Source organism: Perognathus longimembris, chromosome 3 (assembly GCF_023159225.1).
Source record: "Perognathus longimembris pacificus isolate PPM17 chromosome 3, ASM2315922v1, whole genome shotgun sequence".
Lineage (NCBI taxonomy): Eukaryota > Metazoa > Chordata > Mammalia > Rodentia > Heteromyidae > Perognathus > Perognathus longimembris.
This window is the reverse complement of record NC_063163.1, coordinates 108178429-108192668: the sequence shown is the minus strand read 5'-3', so window position 1 is coordinate 108192668 and position 14240 is coordinate 108178429. Positions and strand designations below refer to the sequence as shown.

General features: G+C 37.4%; 1 protein-coding gene across 3 annotated transcripts in view; it reads left to right on the top strand.

Annotated features, from left to right (window-relative positions):
* The window catches only part of Ccdc15 (coiled-coil domain containing 15), a 42353-nt gene that overhangs the window by 13317 nt on the left and 14796 nt on the right, over positions 1-14240 (top strand). For 2 of the 3 annotated variants that reach the window (XM_048343720.1, XM_048343719.1), the window contains 7 exons: positions 678-797; positions 2775-2894; positions 3118-3669; positions 4396-4515; positions 7573-7695; positions 11636-11728; positions 13422-13525. In XM_048343720.1, coding sequence (XP_048199677.1) covers positions 678-797; positions 2775-2894; positions 3118-3669; positions 4396-4515; positions 7573-7695; positions 11636-11728; positions 13422-13525 — 1232 coding nt within the window. The remainder of the gene's footprint in view (positions 1-677; positions 798-2774; positions 2895-3117; positions 3670-4395; positions 4516-7572; positions 7696-11635; positions 11729-13421; positions 13526-14240) is intronic. The other variant, XM_048343721.1, reaches the window with a different exon arrangement.

The window sequence follows — 14240 nt, the reverse complement described above, 5'->3', positions numbered from 1 at the left end:
TGAAAATAACATCCTTATACAAACCAGTTTTATATGTCAGGGATGCCATTTAAATGTATTCATTATTATGATGATAATGTTTTCAGACTTGACTCTAGCTTCCAAAGTATACGTTTATAGGGGCAAAACAACAGAAACAGAACCACTTCACATAATTGGGAATGAGCTAAGTTAGTGAAATTTTTCTTATAATTGACAAGTCTTTCCTTAAATCTGAAGTTTGTAAGAATACCTTCTTATTTGTGTGAAGTGGGAATCTGCCAACTAGAAAGAACAATGTAGAACCCCGTTTAGTCCTGTTTTCATTTCCTTGTTATACTTCACTGACATTACTCTGGTTGTTCCAGATTTGAGGATATGGGTAGAACATACTTGCTTGGCCTCTGTCAGGTTGCCAAGTCTAAAGTCATGAGTCTTCTAAATTGCTACCAGCTAGAATGGTGGTAGTGGTCATTGATAAAGTATACATGTTTTCTTCCTAGTCTGTTTTTTTCCATGTGTTGAGTTGTGATTTGTTTGTACATTTGAAGTACAACTCTATTTTTTCCTTTATTCTGTATAAGGCTACAATAACCTTATTAAGATCATTCCAGATCTTTTACAGAGATTCAGTTAATATCATGAGGATACTGCTTTCCCTAGACCATTTATGTTATGTATTGATTTTCTCTCTCCAGACAGCACCTTCTGAGAAGCCAGAAAATGTCAATATAAATACAGAAACAAGAGAGTTTCCTCTAAAGACTCATCAGGATCTTCTAACTACTGTACATTGCCAAAACTTTGTGGACAATCAGGTAGAGAAATGTACTTACAAATGTATACTGCCTGTATTGTCCTGGTTGTGGAGATGTTTATGCAAATGCTATGCCTAATTAAAAATATTAAGTAGTTATTATAAAGGTAATGAACAGAGGGGCTATAGTTACATAAGTCAGGTAAAGAGTACATTTCTTTGTGGACAATGTCAGCCTTCCCCTTGTTCTCTCCCAGTATGCCTATTTTTTTTTCATTGATTTATTTATTTTTATTATCAAGTTGTTGTTTTTTTGTTGGTGATGGTTTTTTTTTTTTTTTGGTTGGTTGTTGGTCTTGAACTCAGGGCCTGGTTGCTGTTACTGAGCTTTGTCTCTCAAGGCTAGTATTCTATCACTTTGAGCTACAGTACCACATCTGGTATTCTGGTGACTAATTGGAAATAAGAGTCTCACAGACTTTCCTTCCCAGGCTGGCTTCAAACCGAGATCCTTAGGTCTCATCCTCCTGAATAGGATTGCAGAAGTGAGCTACTGGTACCTGGCTTTTTTTTTTTTTTTTTTGCAAGTCCTGGGGCTTGAACTCAGGGCCTGGGCACCATCCCTGAGCTTCTTTTGCTCAAGGCTAGCACTCTACCACGAGCTACAGCCCCACTTGCAGCTTTTTCTATTTATGTGGTACTGTGGGATTGAACTGAGGGCTTCATGCATGCTAGGCAAGCCCTCTACCACTAAGCCACATTTCCTGGTACCTGGCTTTTATTATCAAGTGTCCTTTTTGTATTTTGCTCATAAGTCCCTTATTATAGAGCAAACATAAATGTCTCTCCTATTCTGTGGGTTGTCATTTTATTTAGTCATTATCATTTACAGGACAAATTTTTAATTTTAATGTGGTCTAAGCTAATTGTTTTTTCCCCTTTTGTTATTTGTGCTTTTAGTGCAGTATCTAATCATTTCTTAATCCAGGGTCATGAAGTTTAATTCTTATGTATTCTAAGAATTTTAAAGTTTTAGTCTATATGTTTAGATCTGTACTCCATTTGAGTTCATTTTTATGTCTGGTGTAAGAAACGGTTCAGTTTTGATTTTTCTGCATGTTGATATTCAGTTGTCTTAACGATTGTTGAAAATATTATTCTTCAACATTGGATTGTCTTGACACCCTGTTCAAAATCAACTGCCTGTGAATATAAGATCCTCAGATCTGTATTATACACCTGAATGTCTGTTCCTGTGCCAGTGTCACACTATCTTGATTATTATAGCTTTGTTGTTAAGCATCCAACTTTATTATTCTTTGAGCATATTCTGCTATTAAGGGTGGCTTGCATTTCCATATGTATTTTATGATTTGCTTGTTATTTGTTAAAAGAAAAAAAGCCAGTTAATATTTTGAAAGAAATATTTGACTCAGTTCATCAATTTTGAAATACACTTTTTAAAATTGAGTTGAGGTCTCTCTGTTGTCCAGACTGGTCCTCAGCCTACCAAGGATTGGGACTGCAGGCAGGCACCACAACATTCACCGATACTGACATCCTTACAATCCCAGTCCATAAATGTGGGATTTTTTTTGTGTGTGTGTATATTTAGATCTTTAATTTTTCAACAATATTTTATAGTTTTACATGTGTAGTCTCATGTCATAAGTATTTCATGCAGATTGAATATGCTGTCCTACTAAAACTATGTTAGTATCTTGGAGCCTAGGATTTTAATGCAATCTCATTGTTTCTTCCAGTAATAGCTACCTTTAGTGTATTAATTTTTTTTTTTTTTTGGCAGTCGTGGGGCTTGGACTCAGGGCCTGAGCACTGTCCCTGGCTTCTTTTTGCTCAAGGCTAGCACTCTGCCACTTGAGCCACAGCGCCACTTCTGGCCATTTTCTGTATATGTGGTGCTGGGGAGTTGAACCCAGGGCTTCATGTATACCAGGCAAACACTCTTGCCACTAGGCCATATCCTCAGCCCTTGTATTAAATTTTTAAAAGTTGTTTTTGTTTGCTTTTTGTTTAGGAATCTGACTGTAAGGAAATTTCTTCTGTTATGACAGATGAGAAACAGAGAGCTTTGATTTGTGGAAACCAGCAAGATCTCCTTTCTGAAGACAAAGATAAGTCTTTGAGCAGAGTTCAGGTAAAGCAGTAAGTAAAATAATTGTGATTTAGACTTGTAGGTTTAGTTTCTTTTTAAGTTAGGCAAAAGTCATAAGTTCACATTTTACCTGGGTAATCTCATTGAAAAATCCAAGTTTTTGTTATTAATATTTCATATCTGGTGCTTAATTTTAGAAAGTCACATTCAAAAATCCACTATTTGTTGTGATGGAAGAGAATAACAAAAGAAGTTGTATTTTCAGGGTCTTCAGGATATTTTGCCAGAAGCTCAAGATTGTCTTCTAGAAGCTCAGGGTGATCTCTCAGTAGAAATCCGAAGCATAAAGCTTAACTCTCCAAGGATTGAGCCAGATTCCCAGGCTACTGGGCCAGAAGGAAAGGCTATGAAGACAGAAACTCTGAGTACTGAGCTAGAAGATGAGAATGTTGAGATGGATGTCCAGGAATTGCTTTCCAAATGTCAGGACCAGGATTCTCTATCCAAAGATCACTGTGTTCTCCCTAAAGACCAGAATATTTTATGTAAATATCAGGACCAGAATTTTCTACCCAAAACCTGTCATATCGTCCACAAAGAACAGAATATCCTATTTAAAAGTCAGGACCAAGACTTTCTACAGGGAGACCAGAATTTTCTACTCAGAGACCAGTATGTTCTTCCCCAAAGCCAGAGTATTCCATCTAAATATCAGAACCAGGATTTTCTGCCCAAATGTGAAGACCAGGACTTTCTCTTCAAAGATCAGAATATTCTATACCAATATCGGGAACATGATTTTCAATCTAAAAACCAGGTAAAATCAAGTTGACAGGAATTTAATACCAAGAAATAATTTACTTAGGGTTTGGTATGGGGCTTGGAGAGATTTGAAAATGGAAAATAAGAATTTGGTTTCTCAAAACTTGAGGCATCATAACAAGTATTACTCCTAACTAGGTACTTTATTGTTTTTAAATCTTACTAATTAGGAAAATATTTCTGGCATCCATCATCTGTTTTGACAGGTAAAAGATGGAAAAAGGAGTGGCCACAAGTACTCTCAAAGCTTACTCAAGTTCTAAGGCCAGCTCTTTACCAGAGATAGAGCAGATAGAAGAAAGAAATCAATAGGAAGTAAATTGTTATAATGCTTTTGTAGGGATGAAGTAATGAAGTAATTTTTTGTTTTACTCCACACATTGTCCATTTATACTCTGACTTTAAGTCTATGTTTAAGTTAACTTATCATTCTTTTAAAATTATTATTACTAAGTTGTTGTACAATGCTTCTTGGTCATTGTAACCACTTCTTTTGTTCTCCTCTATTTTTCCCATATACTGAAGTGTTCATACTTTTTGTTTATTCTTTTTTAGAATGTAAATTGAAAGCAGCCAGCATCATTTGGTAGGTTGATGAGGGAGAAAGATGCCTGCTCTGGATGTCCCTTGGGATTTTCTAAGCAGGCATCCTCAGGTCTCTATACTGCTGTACTATTACTCCTGTTGAACAATAAATATACAGTTGTTTTTTGTCTTTCAGAAAGTACGCTTTCAGGAGCCATTCTCTGGTAGAACAGGTGAAAAAGGGAGAGATGTCTCTTCTGTGGATCATCAGTACCGGCCATCTAAATTCAAGTTCCAAGACTTCCTCGGAGACCAGGTAGAGCAGAAAGAGATAAAGAAATGGGAAATAAGGTATCTGAATATTAGTAATACAAGGTATAGAATCAGGAACTTTGAAGCTAATCTAAGAATATATTATATCTGATTACTTCCCACATTACTAAACTAGTAGTCCTAAATCCTTTTAGAACAGTGCCTTTGCTTTAAGAAGGTGGGCATAGAGTATTAGCATTTCAGCTCCTGATGGTCTGTTTGTTTTTCTGTACCTTTCCATTTATTTTTTGATTAACATAATTAATTGTACAAGGGGGTATCATTCTGACATGTCCATTATATATACTGTATACCTTGATTAGACTCACTTCTTCTGCCTGATTTCTTCTACCTTGCACCTTATAGTACAAGAGATTCCAGTCTAGAGAACTACATAAATCAAATCACTTCTTCCATTTGAAGGCTGAAAACATTATAAACTATTTAGTTAATAAGAATTATTCACAGTATTTTCACAAACATCATCCCCTTATATGAATAGTATAGGATCTAGAATTAAAGTTTACAGAGTTGGATTGAAAGTAAAACATCCTCACGAATATCAAAACATCAAAATATTCTTCCTGATACCATCTCCCTAAAGTTTTAACTGAAACCTGAGGATTAGCTTATTGCCCATATTTTATTTTCTTTTGCTATTCTTTTTTTTTTTTTTTTTCCAGTCTTGGGCCTTGGACTCAGGGCTTGATCACTGTCCCTGGCTTCATTTTGCTCAAGGCTAGCACTCTGCCACTTGAGCCACAGTGCCACTTCTGGCCATTTTCTATATATGTGGTGCTGGGGTATCGAACCAAGGGCTTCATGTATACGAGGCAAGCACCCTTGCCACTAGGCCATATTCCCAGCCCCTCTTTTGCTATTCTTGTCATTCTCTTAGAACATATTCCTCAAATACTCCTCATTTTTTATGCGAGACAAAAGAGAGAAGGAAGACTTGCCTCCACCTAAAATAAAATCTAGGACAAGTCTCCCTAGAGAAAATGTAGAGTAGCGTCTAGAGCAGGAGGGATATATATCTATATATATCTATGTATACACATATATACATATATATATATAATTTTTGTGTGTGTGTACTGGTACTGGGTTCTTAAACTCAGGTCTTGGGCATTGTCCTTTAGCCTTTTCACTCAAGATTGGTGCTCTGCCGCACTGAGGCTACAGTTCCACTTCCAGCTTTCTTGGTTGGTAATTCAGGATAAAAGTTTCACAGAATTTCCTGCCATAGCTGGCTTCAAACTGCAATCCTCAAATCTCAACCTCCTAAGTAGGATTGCAGACATGAGCTACTGGTACCCAGCTATATACTTTTTAAAACAGAGAAGCAAGACTAATGGCTTATTCTTGGGCTGAAGTATATCATCTAGCTTGTATGTGTACTCTGTAGGCTTTGTAGACCTCCACAATTGGGCTGAGAGTAAAATGTCTTCAGTTGTTTCACATATACCAGAAGAATCCATATTTGATTTTAAACTCCTGGAAAAAATTGGAGGAGAGAGAGAGAGGAAGAAGAAGAGGAAGAAGAAGAGGAAGGAGGGAGGAGGGAGGAAGGGGAGGGGGAGGGGGAGGGGGGGAGGAGGAGGAGGAGGAGGAGGAGGAGGAGGAGGAGGAGGAGGAGGTGGAGGAGGAGGGTAATTGAAATTGACAGTACTTGTGATTCATGGTACAATCTTTTTTCTGTTTTGTATGTTTAAATGTTTTGTGTTAAAGGGCTGGGAATGTGGCTTAATGGTAGTACTTGCCTAGCATGCATGAAGCCCTGGGTTTGATTCCTCAGTACCACATAAATAGAAAAAAGCTCGAAGTGGCACTGTGGCTCAAGTGGTAGAGTGCTAGCCTTGAGCAAAAAGAAGCCAATACCCAGGCCCTGAGTTCAAGCCCTAGGACTGGCAAAAAGAAAAGAAGTTTTTTGTTAACCACACATACATGCACAAAATATCTCTCTCTCTCTCACATACACATACACACGTGCGTGTGCACACACACATCTCTAGTTGTTTTTTTTATTCTTACCTTGTATCATTACTTTACAATTGTCACTGGAGTCTGTGATATTATAATTAGCCCATCATATATGTTTAGATGGTTGCCTATTTTATGTTACTGTAGAACAAGTATCGCAAACAGCTTTCAACTTGGAGAAATGGGAGATTGCAAGAGGAGTTGCCTCTGGAGACCTATCATGACATTTTACCTAACATTTGAGACTTAGCTTCTTTCATAAAATAAGTAGAACTTGATAATAATGAAGAGTAGGGGGGCTGGGGATATGGCCTAGTGGCAAGAGTGCTTGCCTCGTGTACATGAGGCCCTGGGTTCAATTCCCCAGCACCACATATACAGAAAACGGCCAGAAGTGGCGCTGTGGCTCAAGTGGCAGAGTGCTAACCTTGAGCAAAGAGAAGCCAGGGACAGTGCTCAGGCCCTGAGTCCAAGGCCCAGGACTGGCAAAAAAAAAAAAAAAAAAGAGTAGGAAGCAGAGAACAAATTGATTAGGTTTCTGCTCAATACTGACAGGGCAATGTAGTAACTTTTTTAGAGGGTTAGTGTTAATAATGGGAAAAAATATGATGTTTTGTGATAAATCAACCATTCTTACTGATACCACTCCAGTCCTCTCCACTGAAGCTTCACGTGTGATGCTCCTGCTTAGATCATTTATATCAACATTTAGATGTTCACAGTGATGATGATAATGTTATCTCTTATTAATATTAGCGATACTACTATTTGAAATAATAGCTTATATTTATGACACATCTACCATAGCCATAATGGTTTATAAGTTTGTATGTGTTATTTTAACTTTCACAATAACCCTGGTAGATAGACACTAAAACTATTTTTGTTTTATAGATGAAGTTTAAGAATGTTTTGTGCAGTTGTGATCCATAAGAGTAACAAATATGTCTACTTTTATGGTATAACATATCAGAATATTCTGACCTGTTTAGAGTCCTTCAGGCTTATTAGTGAAACCTGCGGTATTTTCTCTATTGTTTCACTACTCTCATTGAAAAAGTGCTGTTGTGTCTTTTAGAGTTTATACTTTAGGCAGAAGCTGTCAGTTGGGACAGCTGAAAAATGTCGAGAGGATCTCCCTCTAGATGGTCATCAGCACCTTCCAAACAGGCATCCGAGAGATACCTGCAGAAGACGACAGGTAGGACAAACTACAAGGTAACTAGACATTGAGCCATTTATGAATGATTTTCATTGCCTGACACTGACTATTCTTGAATATTCTTCAAGCTTCTTGCTGTACCCCACACTTCTCAGGCTTTCATAAAGAACATAGAAGATATAACTATTTATCTTTCTTCTTTTTTACATTATTGCCTAGTCTTAGTTTTTCAGAGGAAGAGTTGTTTGTTTTTGGAACTACATTCTGGAGTCTTGTCCTCCAGCTGCCCCATTAGGTCTTTGTTCCATTAATTAGCCTATGTCATAGATGTTTTCCACCACTTTCCTTTTCTTAGCTCTTTCTTCTTAGCAGTATTCTCAAGTCATCTGGACATGTGGTACACACTTAGAATGCCAGTTACTCAGCAGGTGGAGACAGGAAGATTTCAAGTTCAAGGTCAGCTTGGGCAAAGTTAGTGAGAGCTTGTCTAAAAACAAAATACAAACCACACAAAAAGAAAGAAAAGAAGTATTCTTCTTGTCCCCTTATAAGCATTTATATACATGAAATTTATCATTTTATTTTTTCATATTTGTTTGTTTATTGTTAATCATGGGCCTGAACTTTTCTGCTTAAGGTTAGCACTCTACCACTTTGAGCCACAGCTCCACTTCCGTTTTTCTGGTGGCTAATTGGGAGGTAAGAGCCTTACAAACTTTCCTGTCTAGGTTGGCTTCAAACTGTGATCCTCAGATCTCAGCCTCCTGAGTAGCTAGGATTACAGATGTGAACCACCAGTGCCCATGCTTGAATTGAATTCATGATCCTCTTTACTCAGCCTCCTGAGTGCTGAGATTATTGGCATGTACTACCATATGTAGCTTATTTTAATCATTTTCAAATACAAATTAATGGCATTAAGTACATTCACATTGTTACACAATCATCACCACCATCTGTCTACAGAACTTTTTTCATCTTGTAAAGCTGGACCTCTAAGCCCATTAAACAAGAATTTCAATGCCTCCTTCCCTTAGCTCCTAGAAACCACCATTCTATTTTCTGTCTCTATGAGTTTGATTACTCTAAGTACCTAATAAAATGGAATCGTACATTATTTATCCTCTTGTGGGTATCTTATTTCATTGAGCAAACTGCTATAATATAGGACAGTTTTTCCTTTTTAACCTGAATAGTACTCCAGTGTGTACATATACTGCCTTTTGCTTATCCAGTCTTCCACTGATGGACACTTGGGTTGTTTTCACCTCCTGTTTCTTTGTTTCTTCTTTTTTTTCCCCTTCATTTCTTTATTGTCAAAGTGAAGTACCAAGGGATTATAGTTTCATACAGTGAGTACATTTCTTATCCAACTTGTTACCTCCTTTCTCATTTCTCCCTGCCCCCCCACCTCCTGTTTTCTACATATAACAATGTAATGAACATGGGTACATAACCGTGAAATGTCCAGTTCCGCTGCTGCCTGAGAAGTCAATAACTCAAGAAATAGAGTAATGAAAGAAGAAAGAGATTTATTATCAGCAGGTCAGCAGGTAGAAGATGGAAGGCTTTTATCCAGATTCCATCTTGCCAGAGTGCATGCTCAAAAGTGTTTATGGGCTTTCTGGGAGTCTAATTTTAGCCATAGCCAGGTGGGCACTGAAATGGCCATTAATTACACTCAGGGCTTCACACATGCTAAACAAGTGCTCTAAGCTCCATCCCCAGCCCAGCCATCAATTCTCTTGATCTGATTTCCATTTTGTCCACAGGTCTACAGACTTTCCAGGTGTTCCTGGTCCCTGTAAACCTAAATGTTACTGTTTAGTATGACTAGTAGTATTGCTGTGATGCCTTCCCTTACTATTTTCAGGCAAGGCTGACTTTACTGGTTAGTTATTTGGGGAGTGAGGCATAGGAAAGTGAGACAAAACATAAAAGTGGAAAACATAATTGTTCCTATTAGGGGCAAGCTAACCTAGGCATCACCTTTCGTGAACACACTTGGTAATCCTAGGAGTTAGTCTGTTTACCAGCTTTAGGTACTTAATACCTGTTCTAGTCTTTACTTTAAATTCCTTTGGGTATATATACCTAGATATGGAATTGATGGAATGTATGGGAGTTACACTGTTAATTTTTATCTTTTTGCCAGTCTTGGGGCTTGAACTCTAGGCCTGGGCGCTATCCCTGAGCTCCTTTTGTTCAACATTAGCAATCTACAACTTGAGCTACAGTGCCACTTCCAGCTTTTTCTGTGATTTATTGGAGATGAGTCTCATAGACTTTCCTGCCTGGGTTGGCTTTGAACCATGATCCTCAGATCTCAGCCTCTTGAGTAGCTAGGATTATAGGAATGAGCCACTGGTGCCTGCCAGAATTTATTACTTGTATAGTACTTTAGAGTTTTCTTTCCCATAACTGTTTTTGTCAAATCATTAATAAACAACTTTATTTTATGGATATTTCTGCTTAAAAGACAAATTGTTAGTCATTATATATAGCTTTCACCTACTTCTTTCACTTGAAAGGCTCAAGGTGTGATCACTAGTACTACAGAGAGACATACAGAGAGAGAGATCCATTAACATTGATCTCACCTAGCAGTACTATAACCCATGCCTGAGTGAAGCTTATCTAATATATGCATTTTCTGTCATATCACAAGCTTTTTTTCATATGTGTCAGTGATTGAATCAACAATTGATATCACAGCCTTTGTGTATTTAGGAATAGTAGATAATATATCAGTTCAGTGAGCCATTTAAAATAGTGGTGTTGCTAACAGAAAAGGGTAAGAAACGTGGTACTAAATAAGCTACAAAGAGGCACCTGTTCAAGCTGAAACAAAAAGCAGAATATATTGCCTTATTCAACTTAGTTTGCCTAATCTAATCATTTCATATAAACGAGATAATGAAGTTTAAGGCTTTTTGTACTTCTTTACTTAGTATAGTGTTCTCAAAGTTCACTGATAACTGTAGAAGGATTTCATTCCTACAAATAATCCCATTATGCATGTAGCACATATTATTCATCCATTCATTAGTTGATGGATAATTGGCTTATTTCTGCTTCTTGGCTGTTACAAATAATGTTATGACTATTTGTAAGTTTTTCTGTGAACACCTTTTTATTTCTCTTAAGTATAAATCTGAGTGGAGTTGCTGAGATGTATGATAATTCTGTGTTTTGCCTTTGGAGGAGCTAACAAATTAATTTCCAGAGTGCCTGCAACCTTTTTCATTTCTAATAGAAAGTAAAAAAGTTTAAATTTCCCACTTCCTAATTAACATTTGTTATTTACAGGACTAAGAATTGAACCTAGGGCCTTGCTCTTGCCAGGCAAACATGCTGTCACAGAGCTTTAACCCCAGCCCCCATATCTTTATTTTTAATTCCTTCTATCCAAGTATGTGTGAAGTGCTATCTCACTGTATTTTTCTGGTTCCTGAAGCCAGTGGTGGTGGGTATGTTTTCATGTGTTTTTTGGCTTTTTTTAAAGCCTTTGCCTACTTAAAAAAATTGGCTTGTTGTATTTTGATTATTGAGTTATGAAATTTGTGTTTTCTACATACAGGCAGTGTGTGTGTGTGTGTGTGTGTGTGTGTGTGTGTGTATAATATACCCCCGTGTGTGTGTGTGTGTGTGTGTGTATAATATACCCCCAAATAGATATTTTGCAAATGTCTTCTCATTTTATGGGTTGCTTTTTCACTTTTGTTTGTTTGTTTGTTTTTTTGTTCTTATGTTTATTTATTTATTTTTGTTTTGCTTTTTCACTTTTGTGATCAGTGTAATTTCTTCTGAAATTGTTCCCTTTTACTTATTTTGCTCTTATTTTATATATTTTTTGTTTATCCAATTAACCTCAGATTGTAAGAAAACAGAATTAATAGATGAAATAATGATATTAATAGGATTCACAGGGCTAACTCATGGTAATTTTGTTGCTTGGTGTGACTGGACTTTCTGACAGGTTTGTGGTGAGGATCAGTCAGGATTGAACACTGAATTCCAAGTTCCACTGGCATTTCATTCTGGAGTAGATCAAGAAGAAGACAAAAAGGAGGTATGTAATATTGTGGTACATGTGAAATTAGAAGTGGTTTTCTGTGCGTGAATACATTAAGAGCGAATACTATAGATTCTAATGCAATTTAACTTCTCTATAAGCTCTTTGGATTTAAGCTACATTGATGGGAAATCAGAGCACTGATTCAAGTGAATTTCTCCAACCAGTATGAATTGGCTGATTCAGAAGGAAAATGTACATTTATAGTTTCCTTTTGTTTCCCCTTTCAACTTAGTTTATGGTTTCATTTCTGACAATGGCCATGCACCAATTATAAGTGGACCCTTATTTTTAATTTTCAAAACACAGATGCCTAGAGCAAGCCAGATATACTGAGCTACTATTTGAAAACAGGTTTAGGGCATTTATCTTTTTAAAAAGTATCACTGCTGATTCTGATGCATTTCAAATATTGAAAACTGCAAATCTGACTTTTAATTGTACCAAAGAGCTTCACACTGTCCTAGTGTATTCCTATAGGCATACTTCAGCACTTTGAGTACCCTGTGTCCTTAAAAGAATTTATAAGTGCAGAGGTGTGAACAGGTCACACATAGTATAGTAGCACTTGCTTTTTATTGTACTTGTTCCCTTTATGAGTATGATACTGTGATGTACTTCAGCTCTTCTGCTCTCCTCCCTGCCATGTTAGTCTAGGCATAGAGCATGATTCTAATTTTGGAAAGTTGCAGGGGCTATAGTTCCCTCTTAAAATTCCTCATACATTCTTTCCATGGCCCTATTTTATGGCATTTACTACTTGGGAATGCGGAATAAGTATGGTCCATATCTTACTGTATCAAGTACAATCATTTCCTTAAGAGTTACTGACAGGAAACTATGTACTAAAGGAAAACTAGATTAATGCTTGTCTTTTATATGTCTGTGTTTGAAAATACGTGTTATTATCCTGAGTCATGGGAGGCAGGGAAAGTAGACAGTTTCATGTTACTTCTTTAAAAATCCTTTAAAAAATGTTAAATTGTTATTATAAAGTGATATACAGAGGGGTTAGCAGTTACATAAGTCAGGTAATGAGTACATTTCTTTTTGGACAGTGTCACCCCTTGCCATGCTCTCTCTGTTTTCCCTTCCTGTTCCTACCCACAAGTTGTATAGTTCATTTCCCACATAGTGTCTAGTAAGCACCATTGCTGTACTTCTTTACCCTTTCTCCCTCTATTTCTGTGCCTCCCCTTACATTCCCAAAGACATAAATTAACTAACAAAACCAAAACAGCAACAAAGAAATAAACCTCTTGTTTCCATTTCCTGGAGTTCATTTTGATAAATATTATTTTCTATGATCAGATGCACACAAATTTTTTTTAAAAATTAAGTAGTTGTACAAAGGGGTTTCAATTCCATGTTATTTCCATATCATATAGTGTTCTTGTCTATAACATAAGATTACCAGGGCTGGGGATATGGCCTAGTGGCAAGAGTGCTCGCCTCGTATACGTGAAGCCCTGGGTTCAATTCCCCAGCACCACTTATCCAGAAAACGGCCAGAAGTTGCGCTGTGGCTCAAGTGGCAGAATGCTAGCCTTGTGCAAAAACGAAGCCAGGGACAGTGCTCAGGCCCTGAGTCCAAGCCCCATGACTGGCCAAAAAAACAACATAAGATTACCTTCTTCCCTTGTGAAGTTCTCTGAGAACCAAATCAGTAATTTTCACTTCTTTCTTTTAGCGTCAAAAGCAGTATCTGAGATACAGAAGACTTTTCATGGATATTGAGCGAGAGCAAGTGAAGGAACAGAAAAGAGAAAGGGAACAAAAGAAAAAAATTGAAAAGTAAGTTCTTGTTTCTCTTCTAGTTGTGTTTAGAGGTTAGGTCTTAGAAGTTATCAGGTATTATCAGGTGTTGACTGGGTATTTGGCTTAGTGGTATAGCATATTCATAGCTCTGGGTTCAATTTCCTCTCAAAAAGAGAGGGAAAGAGAGAGGGGAGGAAAGGAAGGAAGGGGGAGGGAGGGAGGACTTAAAAAGAATTTGGATATGATTTGACTTCTGACACATATTGGAAAGTTATTTTTGATCTGAGTAGTATATTGAAAATGGTGAACAACTAAATAGTTGTTCTAATAAAATTAGTTGACCAATTTTATTTATTTACTTATGTATGTATGTATGCATGTGTGCATGCATGCAGCATTTCAGTTTGAACTCAGGGCCTTGTATTTGGTAGGCAAGTTCTATACCACTTGAGCCATACCCTCAGTCTTCTTTGTTTTAGTTATTTTTCCAATAAGGTCTTGGGTTTATACTGTGGCTAGCCTGTACTCTCATCCTTTTATTTACCCTTCTTTTTTTTGGCCAGTGCTGGGCCTTGGACTCAGGGCCTGAGCACCTTCCCTGGCTTCTTCCCGCTCAAGGCTAGCACTCTGCCACCTGAGCCACAGCGCCCCTTCTGGCCATTTTCCATATATGTGGTGCTGGGGAATCAAACCGAGAGCTTCATGTGTAGGAGGCAAGCACTCTTGCCACTAGGCCATATTCCCAGCCCAT